The sequence below is a fragment of the Pteropus alecto genome, unplaced genomic scaffold (genome assembly GCF_000325575.1).
Source record: "Pteropus alecto unplaced genomic scaffold, ASM32557v1 scaffold106, whole genome shotgun sequence".
Taxonomy (NCBI): domain Eukaryota; kingdom Metazoa; phylum Chordata; class Mammalia; order Chiroptera; family Pteropodidae; genus Pteropus; species Pteropus alecto.
Window position 1 is genome coordinate 15,202,437 of NW_006442103.1, and position 23,480 is coordinate 15,225,916.

The following is a 23,480-nucleotide window of genomic DNA, read 5'->3' on the forward strand; positions in this document are numbered from 1 at the left end:
CTGTTGTCAAAAGGGGACAATAATCCCTTCCTTACAGGATCGTGGACGTGAAAGGAGGTAATCTATGTGAAAACCTACAGTTAGGTCCCTGCACACTGGAGGCACAAAATACCCGCTTTTACCAATTAGCCAATGATTCTGAGAGCTTTTTGTTGTTTTGAAGTAGTAACCAGGGAGTTTCATGATCCATATATGCAAAAACCAGAGTCTTTCATTCGAAGCGGGGTTCGCGCTGCTGGAGGCTGTGGCCTCAGGAGGTGGTGTGGATGTGAGCAGACGCTTCGCAGGGAGCCAGGTCCGGGGCAGACCCCTGCTCCTTAGGATCTTAGGACGTCGCGCTTAGCCTGGCCAAACGGCATTCTGAGAGGGCTTACCATGTGTGTGCAGTTGGTTGGTTTTAACTTTTTGGAATAAGATTTACAAAGAAATTTACACAGAAGTAGAAAGACCCACCAGCTTCAACAATGATTAATATTTTCTTTTCTCTCCCTCAGATAGACACACAAATGCACACATGTGTGCGCACACACAACACACACACACACACACACACACACACACTTTCTCTTCAGGAAGAATTTAAAGCACATCTCAGACATCATCTCATTTACTATTAAGTACTTTAGTAGGCATCTTTATCTGATAAGCATTTTTTAAACATAACCACCATTACATACAGTCTTAGCTGATTTCTTGATGAGATCAAGCAGAATATAGCGGTAATCAGTAGTGGAATGCTTATGCCAAAAATGAACATTTTTATGCAAAATACTAAATTTTGTCCTATTCAGCACATATGGTAATATCCTTTATGTACAAGGCACTGCATGCATAGCACATATGGATGAATAAGGTAGGTGGTCCCTGACTCTGAAGAGTCCTATAGGAGGTCTGTAAGACACACTTACGTATGATTAAAGTTCAAGGCTGTGTTCAGATGACAGTCTTAGAGAGCAGGGAGCCTGGCGAGTGGTAGGGTCTCTGCGCATGTTTATTGAATGAGAAGTAGAGGACGACAGGCCAGGTGAGTTCAAAGGAAGCGTTCTCGGTCACGTCGGAGAGGCCGCGCAGAGGAGGTGTGTGCTTGGCGGGCCTTGAGGACTAGGCACAGCCTCTGTAAACAGATTTTAAAATCATCAGACGACAATAAAGGAAAATCTCCACCTGTGCACCAAAGCAAGAAAGAAATAAGAATCCACCTATATCCTACCATTCTGACATAGTGGGATCATCTTCCTAAGTCTGACTCAAGTCACAAGGCTGGTGGATAGTGCAGATGACCTTTGAACATCCTTTAAATCACTAGAACCCGCCCTTTGCAAGTTCACAAGCCAAGAATCCACTCGTTTTTGTTCGTCTTTGCATAAGGTCCTCCTCTTTGGAGCCTAAGATTAGTATCAGCAGAGACGGAGGAGACCAGCTTCTGCTCTCCGGCCAGGCTGGGATTCCTGTCCCTGGGCGCATGCATGCTGCAGCGGGATTCCTGTCCCTGGGCGCATGCGTGCTGCAGCGGGATTCCTGTCCCTGGGCGCATGCGTGCTGCAGCTCCCCTGCACTCTCCTTCCTCTGTGTCTGGAGGCCTAGGATTTAACAGACCCGTTTGGGGCTGGAGGTTGGAGTGGAATGGGAGACTCTCTTCAGTCACTTATTCAACACCTTGCTGAGCGGGTGTCCCAGGCGGTGAGGCAGAGGGAACAGCAGGAAGGAAGGCAGACAACATGGAAGCATAGGAGGTGATTAGGGAATGGTGGGATGTGTCATGGAACGGAGTCTAGAACATACGCGAGAAGGCGGTGGGCGGTGGGGCTGGGCAAATGGGCTTGGCTCGCACTGTGGAGGGCCTTGCGTACTAGATTGGGGCGCATGTGTTTCTACCTCAGGAGGCGAGAGGAAAAGCCATAGGCTACCAGATGACCTGGCAGCAGTGTCAGCCTGGAGTTGGGTGGGGAGGTTATTATAATAGTTTTGGCTGGAGGCAAAGAGGGCCAGGCTGAGGGAGGTTTTCACTTTTATTCACAAGTATTTATAGAGCGCCTACTGTGTGTGAGGCCTGGGATGAGAGAAATGGACCTCGAGGAGGTAGACCGCATAAGGCCTTGGACCCTCAGAGTCGAAGATGGCTCATTTCAGAGGTGGCCCGGAGAGTGAATGGTGGGAGAGCCGCTGGAAAGTTAGGAGGAGCTGGCTGTCTGGAGTGGGGTTTTAGCTCTGCGCGTGCGTATGTGTGTGTGTGTATGCGTGGAATGTGCGTATATGTGTATTGCATGTGTGAATGTGTGTATATGTGCATGCCTGTGCGTGTGTGAATGTGTGTGTGTGGACAGAGACACAGATGGGGGTGAGGTGACCTAGGTTGTGAATGTGCTAGGCCCGAATGACGTGGAGAGACCAAGTCGAGAGGCCTGGGACGCAGCTCTGTGCCTGGGGATGGGTCTGGAGCCCAAGGAAGAGTTGGGGCCAGAGCAGGGGAGCAGCTGGGTTCCAGTGTCCGGGGAGTGAGCTTTGGGGCGTGGCCGGGTCGGGGCAGAGCAGGTGGGGGAGAGAGCTGCCCGGTGGTTGGTGCCGGGACCAGTTTTGACGGCCGTCTCATGTGTCCCAAGGTCTGACCACTAATAGGTCAGCTCACTGCTTCTCTATCATCTTTCGTGGCAGCTTTAATGGCCTTTGTGTCCAAAGCGCCACTTGGGGAGAGCCTGCTCCGGGGTGGAAATAAACACGAAAGATCGAAGGGTTTGTCATGAAGGAGTTGGTCATCTGCAAGGAGACAGAAGAGAAGGCCCCGCAGGTTGCCCTGTGGCGTTTGGAATTGCACTGGTCAGTCAGGCCGAGGAGGTGGCCCACGGGCAGCCGTCTTCCTGGGTCAGGGTCCCAGTGGCAGTAACGTAGCGGTGTCGTGCGAGGCGTGGCATTCCGCGTGCCCGATGGTCATGATGCCAGTCAGTGGTGCTTAGAAAATACGGGCGTGTGGACGTCTGCACGACGAGGGAGGACGTGCTGGACGGGCGTGTGGGCGTCTGCACGACGAGGGAGGACGTGCTGGAAAGGTGGGGGGCAGGAGACAGCCCCGGTTCAGACCTGCCGCTTTTGGGCTGTGTAACCTCGTCGTTAACCTCTTAAAAGCTCTTCCTTCTCAGATATGACCCGGGAATTGTGACTAGTAGTTCACAAATATATACATGTGCGTATAGGTATATATGTATGTGTCGATGTGTGTGTACACACGCGTACAGATACACACATACCAGTTACCTGTCTAAGTCCTTGTAGGTATATTTTAACTCAATCCTCAACAGTAATACTATGAGATCATTACTATTATAATACCCATTTTTGCAACCGAGGCACCAGAGAGGTCCAGTAATCTGCCCCAGGTTACACAGCAAGTAAGCGGCAGAGCCAGGGTTTGAACACAGTCTGGCTCCAGACCCCTGGCTCTTCACCGCAGCTCTTTCCTGCCCCACAGCTTGTTGTTCATGCTAACGTGGTACCACAGGGGAAGGGTCCCGACATCGTGCTTGAAACGACGTCGGGGCTCCGTAAGTGACAGCTGCTACTGCTGCTTTGCGAGGCGATGTTTCGGGTTGGTCCTGGGGGACGAAGAGCAGTGCCATCTTGCTGTGTGTACAGCCAGTCCGAGTCTGTCCCTTCCACATTAAACAGACCTCGCTGTCTTTGTCCGCACTCCAGCCGCTGTGCCAACATCTGACATGAGAAAAGAGTCTGGAACCGCAGATGTGGGATAATTTGGGAATAGCCCGGCTTATGCACGTGACAGTATAACTACATTTCATTGGTATTTGTTCCTCAGCCGTAACTAGAGAGGACTTGTGGTGTGTTAGCATCTTGCCTGGGAGGCAGGAACCCCCATCCTGTAAGATGAGGAGGCAGGATGACGTTCCAGAAGCCCGGGATGTTTCTCTACAGCATCCGTATCCTGGCAGGGCCTGCTCCCCCGGGCGGGCAAGGCCGTGTTGGCTCACCTATACGGCCCAGGGTCCAGCCTCACTTGCAATCAAATGCTTGTGAAGATGACATTTGTGGGGATTAGGATTTTGAGTTCTCTCCGTTTCCTGGCCCAGTGAATCATTTCTTGGAGAAGTCATGATGTTACATATTTCATTAGAAGCGTAAATCACCAAAGAACAGTTCTTTGACCTCAGCAGTTTATAACCTGAATGAGTCATAAATAAAAACAACATTAAATAAAACTAAACTGTTTGAGGTGATGTGAATAAAGATAGTGCTGGCAAATAGAAAGTTCTGTTTAGGTCGAGTGATTTTTCTCCCGGAAGGCCAAGTGCTATGGAAGAAAAATGTTCCTTTTTCTAAAGCCTTAACCACTAGGGCAGCAAACATTGAGTGCCTACTGCATACAAGGCTGTGTATTTGGATCTTGGGGATGGGATCTTCAAGCAAGGGGTATAACAGTAGGATTACTGCTACCCAAGAGTACACGCACAGCTTACGGGAGCACAGAGAAAGCGTGTCACACTCTGGGGACCACAGGGAGGGGGCACAGAGGAGGTGACACCGAAGAAAGAGCAGAAGTTTGCAGGACACTTGGGAAGAGAGGGCCACCGCAAACAGGTCACCACAGTGGGGTGAGACTGTGGCGACTGGAGGACGTCAGGTAGTTAAGTGTGACGCGCAGAGAGGTGGGTGGAGGGAAGGAGGTGACGCACGGTTCCAATACCGCTTCCTCGGCCAGCGTGGGGGAAGGCCTTGGGGTCAGCGAGGACAGAAATGTAGAACTGCAGAAACAGATTAAATCGATGCCGTGAACCTCAGAAGAAAGAGGGGTTTGTATACGCGTGACAAGTAACAGGGCGGTGGCCTTTCTCCCTCCCCCTGTCAGAATTCGTACCTGGCAAGGAAGCCAGGTGGTCGTCAGTGAGTAGGCTTTACTGGAGCCGGGCTCTTCAAGGTGCCGGAACCGTGGGAGGGAGGTCCACGTGGCGGCGAAAAGAATGCCGTTGGGTGAGACAGAGGGTGGGGGTGTTTATTAACCACTGTTTTCGGTGGGAAGAGTCGGAGGACCAGTAAAGTGAGGGTGAGCCTCCAGGGGGACGACGACCCTAGGGCCTCGCATTTGGGACACTCCAAGCGTGGCAGGAACCGGAGCCATGGTAGCGTTGATTGGCCTCACATTTTAGAATGTCCTCTGGGATACGGTTTTCCAGGGCTGCTCCAGTGGGGTCTCTGGGCACTGCTGGGCAGTCCAGAGAAAATCTTGGTAGAGCCTGGACCCCGAGCTTCTCAGTGACAGCAGACCCCAAGCCAATGGACAGTTCAAGGCTCTGATCAGGGACATTGGGCTTCTGGCCTTGGGAGGTGTTCTTGGGGCCACCGCGGGGGACAGTGTTGTACAGGTTTTACGGTCACAAACTCTTGCGGGACCTTTCCCCTCCACCGCAGTGACTTTCGTGTCTGTCCCTGGAGGCGGTAGGGTGGGCATTTCATTGTCAGGACGAGAGGAGTACTTGTCTTTTCTTGTTCCTTTTGCTAATTCTTGGTTCGTTGCCATCTGATTTTTTTTGGTTTTTTTAATCCCGGCTCCTTTCTCTTTCGTTCAGAACCGGACTATCAGGTGTACCTGAATGCTTCCAAGGTCCCCGAGTGTTCCGACGACCTCACGGAGCTGGAGTGCCGGATAGCGGGCAGGAAGAACGCGGAGGCGAGCGTCCGCTTCACGGTTTCCTGGTACTATAGGACGAGCCAGCGCAGTGACGACGTTGCGACCAGCGAGCTCCTCGCAGTCATGGATGGGGACTGGACGCTCAGGTACGGAGAGAGGAGCAAGCAGCGAGCCCAGGATGGGGACTTCATCTTTTCGAAAGAGCACACGGACACGTTCAGTTTCCGAATCCAAAGGACGACGGACGAAGACAGAGGCGATTACTACTGTGTCGTGTCCGCCTGGACCGCACAGCGTAACGACAGCTGGGCAAAGAGCAAGGACGTCGTCTCGAAACCCGTCCACATATTTTGGGCATCAGAAGGTAGGAGCTTTATTTTATTCTTGTCCGTGAACGGTTTTGTGTCGTCGGTTTTATCTGAAGTCCTCCCACTGTGTTTTCAGATGCACAGTCACCTGCAGGCTTCCTTTTATGCTAGGAATCTGAGAAGCACATGCTCAAGTGACTGTTGCTTTTATCAGCGGCACGGACCCCTGTAAGGCGGTGATGCAGGTGAAGGCAAAGTCCCGGTGAGAAGGCCTGGGCTGGGAGTCAAAGGGCATCGTCTCATAGGTGCTCACGGTGTGCAGGGGGTCAGCCACTGACACTAGTGTCCGGCCGGGTGGTCGCAAGCCAAACCTCCCATAGATCTTTGGGGCTGTGTCCGTGCCCACGAGCTCCCGCTGGATGCGGGCACATTCGAGGTGCCACAGAGTGAGTGGGAACCACAGGCCATGGCGCCCGCCCGCAAGGAGCCTGACGTCCATTCATGTCTAGGGAGAACTGACAAGAACATAAGGGAACAATTTCTTGGAGGCATCTCCTCGAATGCTCAGAGCACTGCCTGCCGTGGGCCACGAGGTTCGTCAAGTCTGTCACCACAGGCCTCCTAGGTGCTGGACGATAGGCTCCGGACGGCCCCTCACGCCTCTGTTGACTCGTTGCCTGTCCCCTGCGTCCCCACGCCCCAGACAGGGCCGTCCAGAACTCAGCAGCATCTGCTTCCTGAACCGCGTTTCCGGATGCCCTTTCTCTTCCTGTCGTTAAACATGACCAACCTCGCTCTCTCCCGGGGAACGCTGTCCCCCCGGGAGTCCTGAGGGGTGCGTGTCTCCCTCCTACCGTGCTCGTACAGGTGGGCCTGCGTGGGACAGTGCTCTCCTCGTCCCTCACTGCGGCCTCCGAACCATTTCCCCTCTCCCTGAAGACATCCAGCTCCATCCAACCTCACGTTACCGGGTCGCACCACCTCCTCGCATTGCCGTCACCTGGCGAGTCGTAGGCCCCCTTCTCTGAGCGTGTTAACTCCTCTCTCACAGCCCCTCTCCCCCGTATTCTTGCCGGCTTCACTGTCATGTCGAATGCTGGGACATGCCTTGGCTGCACAGTGAAGTCGCCCAAGGATTTAAAAAAAATACTGAACTTTGAATCCCATGGGGACTCCGCCGTAATTGGCCTGAGGGCATGTGTGGTCCGGGCATTGGAATTTTAAAGGCTCCCGAGCGGGGTCTCCTGTGCAGCCCAGGCTGAGGACCCTAGTGTAGAGTAAGCCTTTCACCCCCAGCCCTAGTCTTCATGTCCCCTGTCCCCCACCTCATTCTGGTTGTTCACTCCCCTGCTCACACCCTGCACTAGACTACCTCCCTTCTGATCACGGAAAGACCGTCATCCTCTCAACGCCAAGCGTCCTGTGCTCTGAACACCTGTCCTGTCTTTCTAGATCGCTCTCTCTAGTACTCCCACATCCACCCTTCACCCCACCAGGACAGAGAGCCCACTGATCCTCGCCTCGTCCTTCACTCCCGCTGTGTGTTCACTTCTGTCTCATGTAGAGTGACCATTTGCCCGGGGTCGTCCAGTCTACACCTGCTGTCCTGTGTCATTTTTAACAGTACCCTCCTCATTCTTAGACGTGTCCAGGGAGGCGGGATAAGTTAGGAGTCACCCCCGTGTCACGGAGCCTGTTCCCAGGCAGTCACAGCCACTCCTGGCACACGCCCTCAGCTCTCTCACCCCGTTCTTGATTTTTTTGTGTTATTCTCTGGCTAAACCACACCCTGGCTCAAAGCCAGCCCTTTGCCGCCTCCCTCTCTGCGTCTGAAGAGCCGAATGTGGTTGGAGAAAACCATTTCAACAGGTCAACTGCCCTCACTTCCCCACTCTCTGAAATGGTTATCGCATTTCACCTTTTCTCTCTGAAAAACTCCTCTCCCGGCTTCACGCTCAGCTCTTGGTCTTGCTTTCTGTTCCCTAAAAAAAAAAACCAGACAATCGGGGAAATTCCCACACACCTGCCCCCCGCCGAGTCCACTTTACGTGGCCTCGTGTCCTGGCAAAGGCCAGCTCTTCCCGCGACTCAGGCCCGTGGCTTCTGTCCTATCGCGTCAACATCTCCCTCTTGTCTGGCCCTTTCCCACTGGCCTGTAACCGTGCTGCGAGGTCTCCTTTTTGGGGTTCGTTAGTTTGCTTTTTTAATCAAACTAATCTCGATCTCACTTCACTTCCGTCTTTCCGTTTCCCGCACCCCCTTGCCCGCTCGTTACTCTCTTTTCTGTCTTACAGTAATCCCCTCGTACCCGAGATTTCACTGTATGGGGTTTCAGTTACCCGCAGTCCACCGTGGTCCAAAAACGTTAAATGGGAAATTCCAGAAATTCGTAAGTTTAAAGTCGCACACCATTCCGAGTAGGGTGATGGCATCTCGCACCGTCCCGCTCTGTCCAGCTGGGACGCGAGCCGTCCCTTTGCTCAGTGTCTCTGTGTCGTCTGTGTTCCCGCCTGTCAGTCGGTCAGTAGCGTTCTCAGTCATCAGAGCAACTGTCATGGTATCGCGGTCCTTGTCTTCAAGTCACCTTTATTTTACTTGATAAGTGCGAGAGCAGCGATGCTGCCGAGGTGGATATAGCCAAGAGAAGCCAAAACGTGCTTCTTTTAAGTGGAAAGGTGAAAGTTATTGACTTAATAAGGAAAGAACCATATGCTGAGGTTCCTAAAAGCTATAATAAGAACAATCTTCTGTCTATAACTTATGGGAAAAAAGACAGAGTATATAGGGTTTGGTAGTGTCCGCGGTTTCAGGCATCCACTGGGGGGCTTGGGACGTCCGCCCCACAGATGAGGGGAGGCTGCTCTGTAGCCAGAGTATTTATCTACACCTGATGGCTCCAGTTTCTCTCCTCCCCTTCTCTCTGGTACCTGCTCTAATCGCTTTAGCCCCCACTGCTTGTGATAGTAAAATTACTAGTGATCGGCTTATTGCAAAGTCCAGTTGTTGGTTACCTTACTTGACTTAGCAGGATTTAACACAGGTGCTCAGTCCCTCCTCCCGGAAATACTTTGGTTTCTCCGTGGCTGTGGGATGCCACCCTCTCTGGGCTTTCTGGCAGCCTCGCAGCTCTTCCTCTCAGCCTCCTCTGCTGGTCCCTCTTCATTTTCCTGACCTGCCCCGCCCCCCATCAGACTTCCACGGGACACAGTCCTTGGACTTTTTCAGTTTAACGTCATTCTCTCGGTGATCTCTAATCTCACGAATTTAAATGCCACCTATACACAAGGGACTCCCAGATTTATATTTCTGCCCTGGACCTCTTTCCAGAGCTCTACACTCAATATTGCGTTGACTTCCTGACCCCTCCACTTGTCTCAAGGGCGTCTCGCACTTCTCAGCGGTGCGTCTGGTCCTCTCTCGACCTCCCCTGGCACCGTCGTTCTAGATCTTCAGACAAAAACCTTCCTCCCGATTTCCTCGTTCTTCAGCATCGTTTTAGAATCTAACCCATCCAGCCCCTTCTCACAGTCCGCTGTTGCCAGGCCACCGTCGTCTCCGTCCTGGGTAATGTCACCCGCCTCCCAGCCCGTCTCCTCGCTTCTGCCCTGGCACGTGGCAGCTAGAGCGATCCTGTCAGCACGTACGCCAGATCATCAGCTCCTCTGCACTGAACCTTCGAGGGCTCCCCATCTCACCCAGAGACCTTTCAGTGGGCCCCCCATACCACCTGACCCCCATTACCTTCTAACCTCACCCCCAGCTCTCCCCAACACCCATCCCGCTTCAGGCACCCCTTCCCACAGCTCCTCACACACACCCGCTTGCCTCTGCCCGGGGCCCTCCACTTGCTGTCCCCTCTGCCTAGAATGCTGTTCCCCAGAAGGGTGCAGAGTTCATCCCTTCACCTCCTCAGGTCCTTGTTCAGATGATGCCTTTTCGACAAGGCCATCTCTGGCCACTAAAATTGCGACCCCCTCCCCGAGTCCATACTTTTTTCTTCTTTCTCTGCTTCCCTTTCTCTTAAACATTTATCACCGTCTGACCATACCATACACTTTGCTTCTTTATTTTGTTCATCTTCATCCACTAGCATATAAAGGGAAGGATTTCTGTATGTTTTACTGGGACGTTCCCAGTGCCTAGAATATTAATGAGTAGATGGCCAAACTCATAGGAGAATCCAGAAAGAATGTGGGAGGCTCAGTGGAACCTCGGGAAGCAGTTATTCTGGAGAAACACTGTAGCATACGTGTTCCACTAATCTAATAGGTTTGGTGGAACAACTCTTCCCAAAAGGCCCAGCGTAAAAATTTCATTTTATAACTGGACAGATTATAGAATTCATCATCTCGTGAAAGGATAAAAAGAATGTGTTTCATTCATTTATTCATCCATTCAACAAACATGTAAGTACCTTCTGAGTGCCTGACATTGAGCTATTCTAAAAGAGGTGACTTCAAATGTGCGTAGGGATTGTTTTTAGGGACTGAGAAGCGCGGAGTAACGGACCGAAACGTAGAGTTAGTGTAGCCATGGACACTGGCTCAGAACGTCAAAGCAGCATCTCTGTGGAAATGACTAGCTCTACAAGCACGTGCTCCCATCTGTTCCATGATGTACCATCATGTGATGAAACAGAGAGCCTGTTTCTCTCTTGCTCTGCTCCTCCAAGCAGGCTGCTTAAGCTAAGGGGACTTTTCCTGCACCCAGCGGAACCTCAGGGGAAGAGAGGCAGATGTCATCATCTAGAGCCTGTCTCGTGCCGTCCACTAAAAGTGAACTCTCCCTCACATCCTCGGGCACCAGTAGCACTCTGGATGAAACTTCCCCAGGACTTGAAAATCCTTAAAACCAAATTTTCACCCATCGATTCCCTCTCCCCTCACACCATGAAATCACTTCAGACTGCTCCGCTTCATCCAGTGCGATTTTCTTGCTGAGTTTCCGGAGTGTCTTAAGTGCTGTTGTGTGGCAATTTGCAAATAAATCCCTATTTCCTTGACATTGTACTTTCAGATACATGCGCGTTTTAACTAATCCCGTTGGAAATTGCCTGTTTCTGGTGCTTCATTGCAGATTCCGTGCTCGTGGTGAAGGCGAGGCAGCCAAAGCCTTTCTTTGCTGCAGGAAATACATTTGAGATGACTTGCAAAGTGTCTTCCAAGAATATTAAGTCACCACGCTACTCCGTTCTCATCACTGCCGAGAAGCCTGTTGGGGACCTCTCCAGCCCCAACGAAACCAAGTACATCATCTCCCTGGACCAGGATTCTGTGGTGAAGCTGGAGAATTGGACAGATGCCTCACGGGTGGATGGCGTCGTGTTAGAGAAAGTACAGGAAGATGAATTTCGCTATCGAATGTACCAGACTCAGGTGTCAGATGCAGGGCTGTACCGCTGCTTGGTGACAGCCTGGTCTCCTGTCCGGGGCAGCCTGTGGCGAGAAGCAGCAACCAGCCTCTCCAATCCTATTGAAATAGACTTCCAAACCTCAGGTGAGCAGGGAGCCCTGCCTGTGGGATCGGATCGAGCTAGAAGAGACCCTAGGGTTTTGATCCAATGGCTTCATTTATTTTCACAGCTTTATTGAGATGTGATTCGTATGCCATACAGTTTACCCATTTGAAGCGTAATCCAGTGGCTTTCAGTATATTCACAAAGTTGTGCAGCCATCACCACAGTCAATTATAGAACGTTTTCATTCCACTGCAGAGAAACCCCGCACCGCTTAGCTGACACCACCCCTGCAACCTCCGATTCCCCAGCGACCACATACCTTTCTATAAACTTTCTCTTTCTATAAACTTGCCTCTTCTGGACATTTCACACTAATGGGGCATACTGTGTGGTCTTTGTGTGTGGCTTCTTCCACTTCAGTGTAATGTTTTCATGGGTCATCCGTGTTATAGCGTGTATCGGTCCTTCATCCCTTTTTATGACTGAGTAATGTTCCATTGCATGGACACACCACATTTTGTTTGTCCATTCATCAGCCGGTGGCCATCTGGATGTTTCTAATTCTTAACTATTTTGAGTAACGATGCTATGAACATTTCTGTATAATTTTGGGGGGTGAACATACCATCTCATCATTATTATTTTGACCCTCATTTTTTTTTAAAGATAAATATCTATTTCAAAATCTTTAGGGAACATGGCGGAGTATGAATACTTTTTGGGGTGAACATACTATCTCATCATTATTATTTTGACCCTCATTTTTTTTAAAGATAAATATCTACTTCAAAATCTTTAGGGAACATGGCGGAGTATGAATAAAGAGAGCAGGAACTGAGCCTCCAGAGAGGCTAAATGACTTTGCAGAAGTGGAAGATTCAGAGCTAGGACCCCATCCTATCCAGCCTTGTGGCTTTCACTCTTCGAGGTCCGTAGGACTGAAGATGATGGGCAGTATCCTTGGCTCACCTTACCAGGGCAGTATTCCCATATAAAGACTGAGTATCTCCACCTTAAGCCTGATCTTGCTTTTGGACTGGAAAAGATGTCCTATCAGTTAAGTCGCCGCCAGTGGTGTGGATGACTATATCTGTGAGCCTGATTTGTTAGGAATAGTCGTTAGTGGTGTTCATCTAGGAGAAAATTAATTAAAACAAGGGCATTTTTATGTTGATTTGGAATTGGTTTTATCTTTGATAACTAAAATGTTTTTATGCTATAAGGCAGAAGGGTCCACTTTTTTTTAATGACACAGATACCTATTCTCAAATAGAAATATTTCTTATTCATCTGTGTAATTCATTAATCTTCTCTGACAAATCTTTGTGTATGTGTGTGTGTTTCAACAGGTAAATGATTTAAGAGTCTTTGATCCCCAATCTTATTTAGAAGGTCAAGGTAAAGGATCATCATTTGTGAGTTTAATACTCAGTGTTTTCACTAAATCTGCCCTGGCTTCCAGTTAGAAATTTCTGAATGCATAAATTCATACTCACCTGTAAAAATTCAGGTATTAAATGAATTAGTATAATGAACGTAAGATATTTGTTGAATTAAATTATTACCATTTATATGAAAGGTAAACTAGACCTTAAGAAAGTTTGTTTTCTAATTAATATTATTTTATGTTGTTATAACTTTTAATAGTGTATAGTGAAATAGTCTTCAGGCATCTTTGAATCTCAGCCTTTAGATTAATGAAGAGTAAATATCAACCTGAACCCTTGGATTTGGAAAAAGCAGCAAAAGCACAATTCTCTTTTATCATATATCTGCGAGTTTTGTATTTTAATAACAGCTTTATGGAGATATAGTGTACATACCGTAAAATTCACCTATTTTAACTGTAGTATTCACTGGTTTTTAGCATATTTATAGAGTTGTACAACCATCACCACTATATAATTCCAGAATTTATTAATCGCTGTAAAAGGAACTCTGTATCTGTCAGTAGTAACGCCACCCCCAGCCCCTGGCAACTACTAATCTACTTTCTATCTCTGTGGATTTGCCTCTTCTGGACATTTTATGTGAATCGAATCATGTATGTGGACTTCCGTGGCTGGCTTCTTTCCCTTAGCATAATGTTCTCAAGGTCCATCCGTGTTATAGCATTATCAGTGCTGTTGTCCTTTATATGACTAAGTAATATTCCATTGTGTGGATATACCACATTTTGTTTATCCATTCGTCTGTCGATGGACATTTAAAGTTTCCATCTTTTGACTGTTATTAATAATGCTGAGATAAAAATTAGTGTACAAGTTTTGTGTGGACTTAAGTTTTCATTTCTCAACTAGGGGTGATGTTTAACTCTTCGAAGAACGGCCAGACTGTTTTCCAAAGCAGCCACACTGGCACCATTTTACGTTCCCACCAGCAGTGTACGAGAATTCTGATTTCTCCACATCCTCACTAACCCTGTTATTCTCCATGTTTTTGATTATAGCGAACCGAGTGGGTGTGAAGTAATACTTCATTGTGGTTTTAATTTGCATTTCCCTAATGACTATTGATGTTGAGCATCTTTTCATGTAGTTATTGGTTAGATATATTTTCTCTGGAGAAATCTCTTCAAATCATTTGCCTCTTTTCAAGTCGAGTTATTTTTTTGTCATTGACTAGTAGAGTTTTCCATAGAATCTAGATGCAAGTTTCTTAACAGAGATATAATTTGAAGGTATCTTCTCCCTCTCTGTGGGTAGTCTTTTCACTTTCTTCATGTCGTCCCTTGAAGTTCCTAAGTTTTTAACGTTGATGAAGTCCGATTTATTTTCACTTTTTGTTGCTCAAGGTTTTGGTGGCATAGCTAAGAAACCATTGCCTACCCCACTATTGTGAAGATTTATGCTTCTCTTCTAAGAGCTTTACAAAGTTGTCGCTCTTCTTACATTAGGGCTGTGATCCTTTTTGAGTTAATTTTTGTGTGTAGCGTGAGGAAGGGATTCAGTTTATTCTTCTGCATGTGAATTCCCAGCTGTCCTAAGCACTATTCGGTAAAAATCTCTTCTTTTTCCCATTGACTCGGCACATTTGTCACAAGTTATTTAACCATAAATGAAAGGGTTTTTTTATGGACTCTCGGTTCTATCTCATCGGTCTGTATATCTGTTCCTATCCCAGGACCACATTGTTTGATTACTGTAGCTTTGTAGCTTCGTAGTAGGTTTTGAATGTAGGAAGTGTGAGCTTCTAACTTTATTCTTTGTCAAGATGGTTTTGGCTGTTCTGGGTCCCTTGCATTTCCATATGAATTTCTGGGATCTGCCCATTGATTTCTGGAAAAAAGACAGACTTCGATAGAGATGGTGTTGAATCTGTAGATCAATTTGGAAAGTAGAGCCATTCAACAGTATCATATTCCAATCCATAAACATAGGATGTCTTTCTATTTATTTGGGGCTTTAGTTTTTGTCAATGGTGTTTTGTAGTTTTTAGTGTACAAATCTCTTAACTTCTTTCCTTTATCCTAAGTATTTTATTCTTTTTGATGCTATTGTAAATGGAATTGCTTTCTTAATTTCTTTTTCAGTTTGTTCATTACAAGTGTATAGAAACACAACTGATTTTTGTCTATTATTCTTGTATCCTGCCACCTAGCTGGACTTGTTTATTAGTTCCAATAGTTTTTTTGGTTGATTCCCTAGGATTTTTAAAATACGAGATTATGTTATTTACAAATAAAGATAGTTTTATTTCTTCCTTTTCAAACCGAATACCTTCTATTTCTTTTTCTTGCCTGATTCTCCTGCCTAGAACCTCTGGCACAATGTGGAATAGTCGTAGCCCAAGTGGACATCTCGTCTTGTTCCTGATCTTAGGGGAAAGGTGGTCAGTCTTTCACTGTTAAGGATCATGGTGGCTGTGGGTTTTTCACAGAGGCCTTTGTTGAGTTGAGGAAGTGATCTTTCATTTCTAGTTTGTTGAGTGTTTTTATCACGAAGAGGTGTTAGGGTGTTTTTAAATGCTTTTTCTATGTCTGTTAAGATTTAGGTGGTTATGTGTTTTTTTTTCCTTTATATATCCGTTTTACTATCTGTAGGAATTTACTCCATCCTGTTTTACATTTCTTATTTGACGATTCTTTAAAACTGTTATGAGGAAGAGGGGAAACGCAAAATCTTTTGTATTTCTGGGTGAGCAATGGATTTTGAATTAATTTCTCAATTCTTTAAGTCTCAGCGTAACAGGAAAAAGAAAAATACCTTAGCTTCCAGGTTGAGTAGTCTGCCTAAGGTTTTATTTTATTCAATCCCTGAAGTTGTCATGGCCAGGTCACAGTTGAAGAGAAGCTGCCGTCAAATCCAACACCCAGCACAATGCCATAGCCCTGAATAGTCCCCAGCAATTATTGACTTAATACCAAAGAGCCATCACTTCCCAAAAAGCGGCAGTGTGCTATCAGATACATCTAGCCAAGAGGTCCTTCCTGGTGCTCAGCTTTCTGATCCCTGGTCCCTGGTCCCAGGGCACTTCTCTCTTGTTATGAGGGCTGCGTTTCCCAAGGGACTCTGCCGAGTCATGACTTTTACTGTTGGGGGAAAAAATATGGTTTAAATGGGATGGCATTAAAGGTTTTGATCTTTTATTAAAAAAAATAATAATAATAATAGTTTTTCTCTTTAATAGAGAAATTTTGAAGAATATAGCAGAGTAGAAAGAAGGAAAAGAGAATCACCTATAAACTTAATTTGTGGTGTTTGTCTTCCTAGAATTTTTCTCTTGTATGTTGTCTTCATGACTTAGAGACCAGGCTGTACATGCAATTTTATGACCTACTCCCTACCCCGCTACACTTCCCTTTTAACACTGTAAGATAAGTATTTTCCAGGTGATAACAAATTCTAGGTAAAGACCAGGTTAAATGACCACCTACTAGAATTCGGTTAACCAGCACTCTGTTGATAGAGATGCAGATGGTCTGCAATTTTCGCTATCACAATAATGCTGCTGTTAGCAGCCTCTGGCTTAGGGGCTGGAATTAGAATATGGTTCGTGTCAGTGTTTGTATTTAAAAGCTAAGTGGTCCAGGTACTCTCCACAGACTAGGAATCGGGGGACATCTAGTGACTAGGTGTTCACTTCTCTACACTGTAGTCTTGTCCTTTCTGAAGTTAACCAGACAAATCCCCTTACAAAAACAGCATTACCCTAGACATTGACTATAAAAAAAACCAAAAACCACGTTTCTGAGCCTGGGGTAATGGCCCACATTTACAGTGAATTGTGGGTTTCATTAGCAGGAACCCCCTGCTATGACAAGTTTACGGTGAAGGTCCTTTCCCTGGTCCTCGGCTGCATGGAAAGCCAACGCACAAACACGCTGTTGTTCCCACAGCTACGGCCACTAGGGGGAAATTAGAACTGTAACTCAGGACCTAGAAGGCATTTTGGGGTTTTCTTTGGAAATGTAAAGAAAAAAGAGTGAAATTAGTCCAAATCAGATAAGTCTTTCTTTGCTGGTTCAAATTAAGTAAATAAAAATCCAAATCAGTTGTGAGGCCCTCTTTATGTTTGATCATTTCGTGGTCTCTTACAAGCGGCCTGGATACTTTGAGAAGGCCCCTTAGCCTAGCTCTATTTTATAACCGTGAAATTTCTCGTCAGAGAAAAAAAAATGTCTCCTTTGGTCACCATGGTTGCTACTAACCTGTACCAACAGATGGCCGTGTAAGGCATGAAGTTGTCCCCCTAGTCATTACCACCGAGCAACTCAAAGCAACTGGATTAACCCTTTCCCACCTGTCGCAGAGCAAACCCAGGGTGGTAAGCCCCTGAGGGCACCATGGCCTAGCGCCCAGTTAATTGAAGGGCGGGACGTCCAGCAGTGGGTACAGTTTCCCTGTCCTCTGTGCTTTCACCCCTTTCCCCACTTCCTGCTCCCATTCTCTTATGTTCTCTGTCCCCTAGAGCAGCGGTCCCCAACCTTTCTGGCGCCAGGGACCGGTGCTCCTATGAGAAGCTAATGCCTGGTGATCTGAGGTGGAGCCGAGGCGGTGATGCCGGCGCTGGGGAGCAGCTGCCTATGCAGATGGAGCTTTGCTCACTCCTCTGCTGCTCACCTGCTGCTGTGTGGCCCGGTTCCTAACAGGCCACGGACCCGAACTGGTCTGCGAACTGGTCTGCGGCCTGGGGGTTGGGGACCCCTGCCTTAGAGTTAAGTCCCTTCCTGCTGCTTTCTGGCTAATCCGAATTCTCAGCACAACCCACCCAGGGCTACCTGACCTCTCTCGGGTTTCTATATTCTACAACTGCCCTTCGCCGTTATCCCAGCAAAACACAGGTCACTCGTGGACTCGGTGTTAGGAAAGCAATCTGATGAATTCATCTCACTACTGATGCTCACATGAAAACAGCCATTTCAGTTCTTTGCCTCATCGGGTTGCATGACCTTTTACTCTCTCATGATCATTTCTTTTCTGTGTTTAAAAAAAAAAAGCACTTTTTTTTCCCCTGGTAATCTGATTTAAAAGGTGGTAACACCTGTATTCTTAGCTTCTAATGGGTTTCAGAATCAGTGTCCAGGGTCATCTATCTTTGCTTCACAGGAACTCCTAGGGAAATCCCATAATATTAGTATTCTAGAAACTTCTTTAGGTTTGCTTGTTCCTAGCTATTAGGCATTGGGATAAGATAAATGTTGGGTTCTTTAGGATTAGGTCGGTTTGAGGCTATGTAACGCCGCCGCCTAAAAATCAGCTGCAAAAGGGTTAAAAAACACACACAGTATCTGGCCCCTCTCTCTGGCTCTGAAGGGCATTGGAGCCACAGATAATTCTCTTTATGTTCAATATTTATACTTTATATTTTGTTTCTCACATGTGTGCCCATTACCTCACAACTGAGAAACGTAGAGGGAGCCCCTCTGCCTTGCAGTGAGAGGATCCTGTGAGGGGTCAGCATGGTTGGGGTAGAAATATCTTCCGGCTTTTGGAAGAAGGGGAGCAGTCCTTTATAAAGTGACCTGGATATCAAAGGAGTGTCCCCAGGAAAGTGTGCGACACACACCCGATCTGGGTAGAGTTTTCAAGGCATGTCCATGCCACCTTGATTCCCCTGGCAGGTGGCACCGTGCCTTCAGTGCTCCCATGATACCTGACGGAATTATTGTCATCGTTGGCCCTCCAGTCTCCTTACTGGGTTTCAGCCTCCTAACAGCAGGGCCTCTGTCCCCAGCACCCAAAACAACGAGGCTGCTCATTCCAGCGAGACCCAGAGCGTCCCTGATCCAGGCCTCATCCTTCTGATTTTCAAGCCACCTGGCCTGGAGATGAACCACACAGAAGCGACCCAGGCCGTACCCGGGTGGGAGGTGGCGGGGGCCTTTAAACGAGACACTGCGGTTGTCATCAGAAAAGAGGTAAAGGAAAAGCCACTGTAAGGACAGTAATTTTTTCGCAACGGTCATATTTTGGTTGTAATCTTAAAATGAAGCTCATTCAGGTGTGCCCAGGGACATGTCTCTCTCAGTAGAAGAAAAGCGACCTTAGCACACCTATTTTGTGAGTTTCTAGCCCAGTTCCAAGGAAAGGGATCCTCATTCAGATGGTCTTTAGAGCATCAAGCATGGAATGTAAGCAAAAGTGTGAAAGAGAATAATGGGGTGACGTCACTTTCTCGCAGGTCCTATATTTAATGCCTCCGTGTATTCGGACACGCCATCAGTCGTCCGGGGAGAGCTGATCAAATTGTTTTGCATCATCACTGTCGAAGGAGCGGCTCTGGACCCAGGTACTTTTCTCCATCCTTTCTCCTTCCCCATGTGGCTTTTATAAATGCTTCTTGCATCATCCCCACTGTGTTATACCAATGTGGAGGTCAGGGATTGGATTGTCTCTTTATCCCCAAACTGCTCAGCTCAGGACTTTGTTCTCAGTATGTGTTTAATAAATACTTGTTGAACAAGTGCATCTATCGATTAGATGATTTGGTAACACATCCAGACATTTAATCTGAGTTGTCAAGGAGATCAGTGGGCCCCTTCCAGGGCCGGTTCAAGCTGATGTGAAACCCACCGGCAGAGTCCAGTTCCTTCCTTTTTATCTTTCATTCTCTTCTTTTTCATTCAGATATGGATTGAGCTCCTTCTGTATACGGGGGCTGTTCTAAATGCTGGGAGTGAAGTAAGCCTCCAAAGTCTGCCCGCATGGGGCTTGCAGCCCGGTTAAGGAAGCAGACAAGAAAGAAATCACCATATACTATCAGACGGTGATTAATGCTATGAAGAAATACAGAGTAGAACAAACGAGTAGCAAGTGACCAGAGGGTGATAGTATAGTTTAAATTCTTAGGAAAGCTTCGTAAATTCTTTCTCTGCAGAAAACGTGAGCGTCGCGTTTTTCAGAGTTGTGGGCCGTGGGTCTTCCGCCTTTTCTCCTCGGCCCTCTCGGCAACCAGTCAATGATACTCTCACTTTTTAAAAGAACCTTAAGTGCACTTACATGTCTTTGTTGCTGAGCAGAACTGTGCCCACCTCTTCCTTCTCCTAAAGAGCTCGTGGAGAACCCGACTCGCGGTCTGGAGGCTGCACATCTCGTCTCCTCTGGATGCCTTGACCTTGGGCGTCTTTGCATCGCCTGTCCCATCACAAGCAGAGCTGTGGCCTCTCACGGGCCATTTTCACGCCTTGAAAAGGCCAGTTGTACAGGGTCTGTGCCGAGACCGCCAGACGTGTGGCTCCGGGGTGGAAGCAGGAAGCAGGTTTTCGTTCCACACTAAAAGGCAGGCTGTGTGCAAAGCGAGGGCGGCCTGTAACGAATCCAGGGTGAACACCGTGAGCGGGACACGGAGCAGAGTGGGTGTGGAGGAGTAGAGGCCCGCGTGGCCACCGCCCAAGGTCAGGCTCCTGCTGGAACACCCGTCGAGGGTTCAGATGGCAGCTCGTTCAGAGTTGGCAAGTAAAGGACTCAAGCGGGAAGCATATTTGGCTCCGTGGGCCAGATGGTCTCTGCGGCAACTATTCACCTGTGTCGTGCGAGAGCAGATTAATGTAAACCAGTGGGCGTGGCTGTGTTCCAGTAAAACTATTGACAAAAACAAGAAGTGGGCTGGGTTTGGCCCGTAAGCTATGGTTTATGACCCCCGGAATTGGTGGGAATTGGTGATCGGCACCGAAAGTGGCTCTGTTAGGGAACGAAAAACACGATTGAGCTTGAGAGGCAGGAAAAAGAAGAATTGACGGAAGAGACGAGAAGGAAGAGAAGGAGACGCATCCAAACCCACAGAGTCGGTTAGCTCTGTTCTGGAGGGTAAAGAAGGAGGAGCCTGGCCCGCGACGAGCTGCCGTGACAGTCACGTGCTGCTTAACGACCGGGTCTGCTCCGAGAAATGTGTCGTTAGGCTGTTTCGGCGCCGTGAGAACATCACAGAGTGCGCTTACTCACCCCTCGGGGGAGCAGCCCACCGCTGTTTACTCCAGCGTCGCCAGACGCGAGGACCGTAGTGCCACGGCCATGACGTACTGGGCGATAGGAAGTTTTCAGCTCTCGGTCTGTCGTTGACCGTAACGTGCTACGGGGCGCACGACTGTGCTGTGCCTGTGTGCGGAGGGCGCCAAGTAGGATTCAGAGGTGCCAATGAATGTAAAAGGAGGAGACTGCCAGGGAACGGACAGGGAAATCTTTTTAAAAGTTAAAAGAACGTAAGACCATTTTTACCCTTAACGTTCGTTTAAGATATATACAAAAATAAATCATTTAAATGCTCTTTCTCAGTTAATTAATGGGTCACCAACTGTGCCCTTAATATAAAAAGCGTTTTCCTCCAGAGTAATTGCAAAAGCTATAGGTAGCTGTTATCTTGCAGATCACAATTTTCCAGAACTTTGCACTCTTGGACTGTGTGGGTGGAAGATTCTGAATAATTAAACACAAGTTGTAATTTCGTTTTTCCTTACGCATCCTACGGGCTCTAAAGGAATTTTCTTTTGGAAAGGACACGTTATGTAAGTGGGCCAGATGCCAAGGCACTCGTGTGCCAGGGTTTGGGGGGAAGGATGAGGCAGATGGCCGTTTTGAGGCAGTGGCTTAGGTCAGTTTCTCTAGAAGCAGAGCCTGAGACAAGCGTGCCAGTGATTCATGGATGCTGTGGCTCTCAAGAGAAAACCATGAGGGAGCAAGTGAATCCAGGTGGAGCAGGCGATGATGTGAATTCAAAACAAGTCTAGCTCCCCACAGGGGGCTCCGGAGCGTGGGTTTTGCCGCAGAATAATGTGGCCTCTTTGAGGTAAGGGACTGGCTGAGCTTCTATGTCCCCCATCACTCAGCCCTTGTCCACAGGCTGAATGGCTGGGAAGCAAGGGTGTTTCGTCACTGGCCAACAGGTGGCTTCCATCAGCTGAGGCCAGTCCTCTGGAGGACAGACAGTCCAGGTGCGAGAGAGTCGGCAGCCAACGGCTGCAGCAGCTGGGGACTCCGCCACAGGCGGTGACGTCCTTCCTGCCGCAGCGCCTGTTGGTAGAGAGCGGTGTGTCCAGCTGTGGAGGTGAGCAAGTTCACGGCGACCACCTTCTATTGAGCACTCGCTGCGTTCTGGGGGCTGTTCTCAGCATTCTGTGAGGTAACTGACTTAACCATGGCGATGTCGTCATTCTCATCTCACAGATGAGGAAACTAAGTCACAGTGAATTTAAGTGACTCACCCAGGTCACACGGCCGGGCTAACAAGGGCTGGTGCCGGGATCTAGCTCGGGGATCCTGGTACAGCAGGACTGGGGTTAGAGTCTAGGGACAAATAACGGGGACACAGCGTGACTTTTTGCCTTCAGTAACCCCCCAGCACCTGCAGGTGACAGCAGCACCGAGCTAGAGTTTTTGTATACAACAGTGATGTGGGTGTCTGCTCTGCTCAGGCACCATGAGGGTGTGAGGACGTTGGCGGTGTTGACAACACTCCTTATGCCCCAGAGGGTTGGTCTTCATGGCAAGAGGTGACCTGTACACGGGGAGCCATCGAGTTTTACGCTCAAGTGCCACGGTGGGTCGATGGGAAGAAAGAAAAGGTGTTTTGGGCATCGGAGTAGAGAGCTGTCATCCCATAGGTAGAGCTGAGATTTGTCGTGGACCTTAATATTTTTGAGTGAGTCGAAAAGGAATTATCATCTGGATAATTTTGTAGAAATTCTTGCAAGTGAGTATCATTTCTTTCTTTGCCTTATGATGTGCTTTTTGGGGTTGTTAGGAGTGCGTTTTTACTGAATGAGTAAATATGGCTTTGTTTAACAAAAATTGTGTAATTCCACATTTACGTAGAAAGCCTTGTCACGTGGATTTAAGATGAAACAGGGTTTGTGGCCTGGCAGTCCTTTCTCATCTGCTGGGTGAGTCTCAGACCTGCCGTCGCTGATGTCAGTCGGTAACAGTAGAAACAAGGGGGCACGGGCTCATGATGTGCGCTCCGTCCCCACATTCTGTGAGAATCGCCCCTTGTGCCAAAGTCTCATTTCTCTTATGCCCGTGTTAATTTATTTGAGGCTGTTAGAACCTTAATTTTGCAGAGTAATTTTACGATCCAGCAGCATTACTCTCTGGGACTGTTAGACTGTGCTCAATTTTCTCAGCTTGACGGTTTTTTTCCTCTTGTTCTGAACTTAAGCACTTCTGCAGGGGGAAAAACACAGCAAACAATGAAATCTAAACGGTTTACAACTCTGAGTGTTGGACGAGTCGCTCGATGTGCCTTTCCTTCCTTGCGGCTTTCGTGTCCTTCCAGTCTCGGGTTCTTCTGCCCGAAACGTCAAAGGACCCTGCTTTCTTTGGGAGACAGAGCGTGTGATGTCACCGCGTACCAGCTTTACATCCTGTGTTCTCCGTAGGACACAGCTTGGGGTCTGATCCTTGTTCCTGTGCATCTTAGGCCGAGTGGTGGCGGGGGCGAGGTTTAGAGGGTGGACTCTGGAGCCAGACTTCCTGGGTTGAGCCACACGCGCTGCTGCCCCCCCTGGCTGTGTGGCCTCGAACAAGGTATTCGGTCCCGCCGTGTAGAGTGTGGAGTGTGGTAAGACCTTCGCCACAGGCTCCTTGTGAGGATTCGGTGAGACCTAAGGCAGGTGGAGCTGTCCTGGCTCGTAGTCAGGTGACGT

At 48.2% G+C, this 23,480-nt stretch overlaps 1 protein-coding gene across 1 annotated transcript in view; it reads left to right on the forward strand.

The window, feature by feature from the left end:
- Positions 1-23,480, forward strand: part of PTGFRN (prostaglandin F2 receptor inhibitor) — a gene marked incomplete at its 5' end in the record, with an annotated part of 42,795 nt that overhangs the window by 13,998 nt on the left and 5,317 nt on the right. Inside the window, 3 exon segments of the mRNA XM_025052299.1 lie at positions 5,574-5,999; positions 11,020-11,439; positions 19,025-19,132. Coding sequence (XP_024908067.1) covers positions 5,574-5,999; positions 11,020-11,439; positions 19,025-19,132 — 954 coding nt within the window.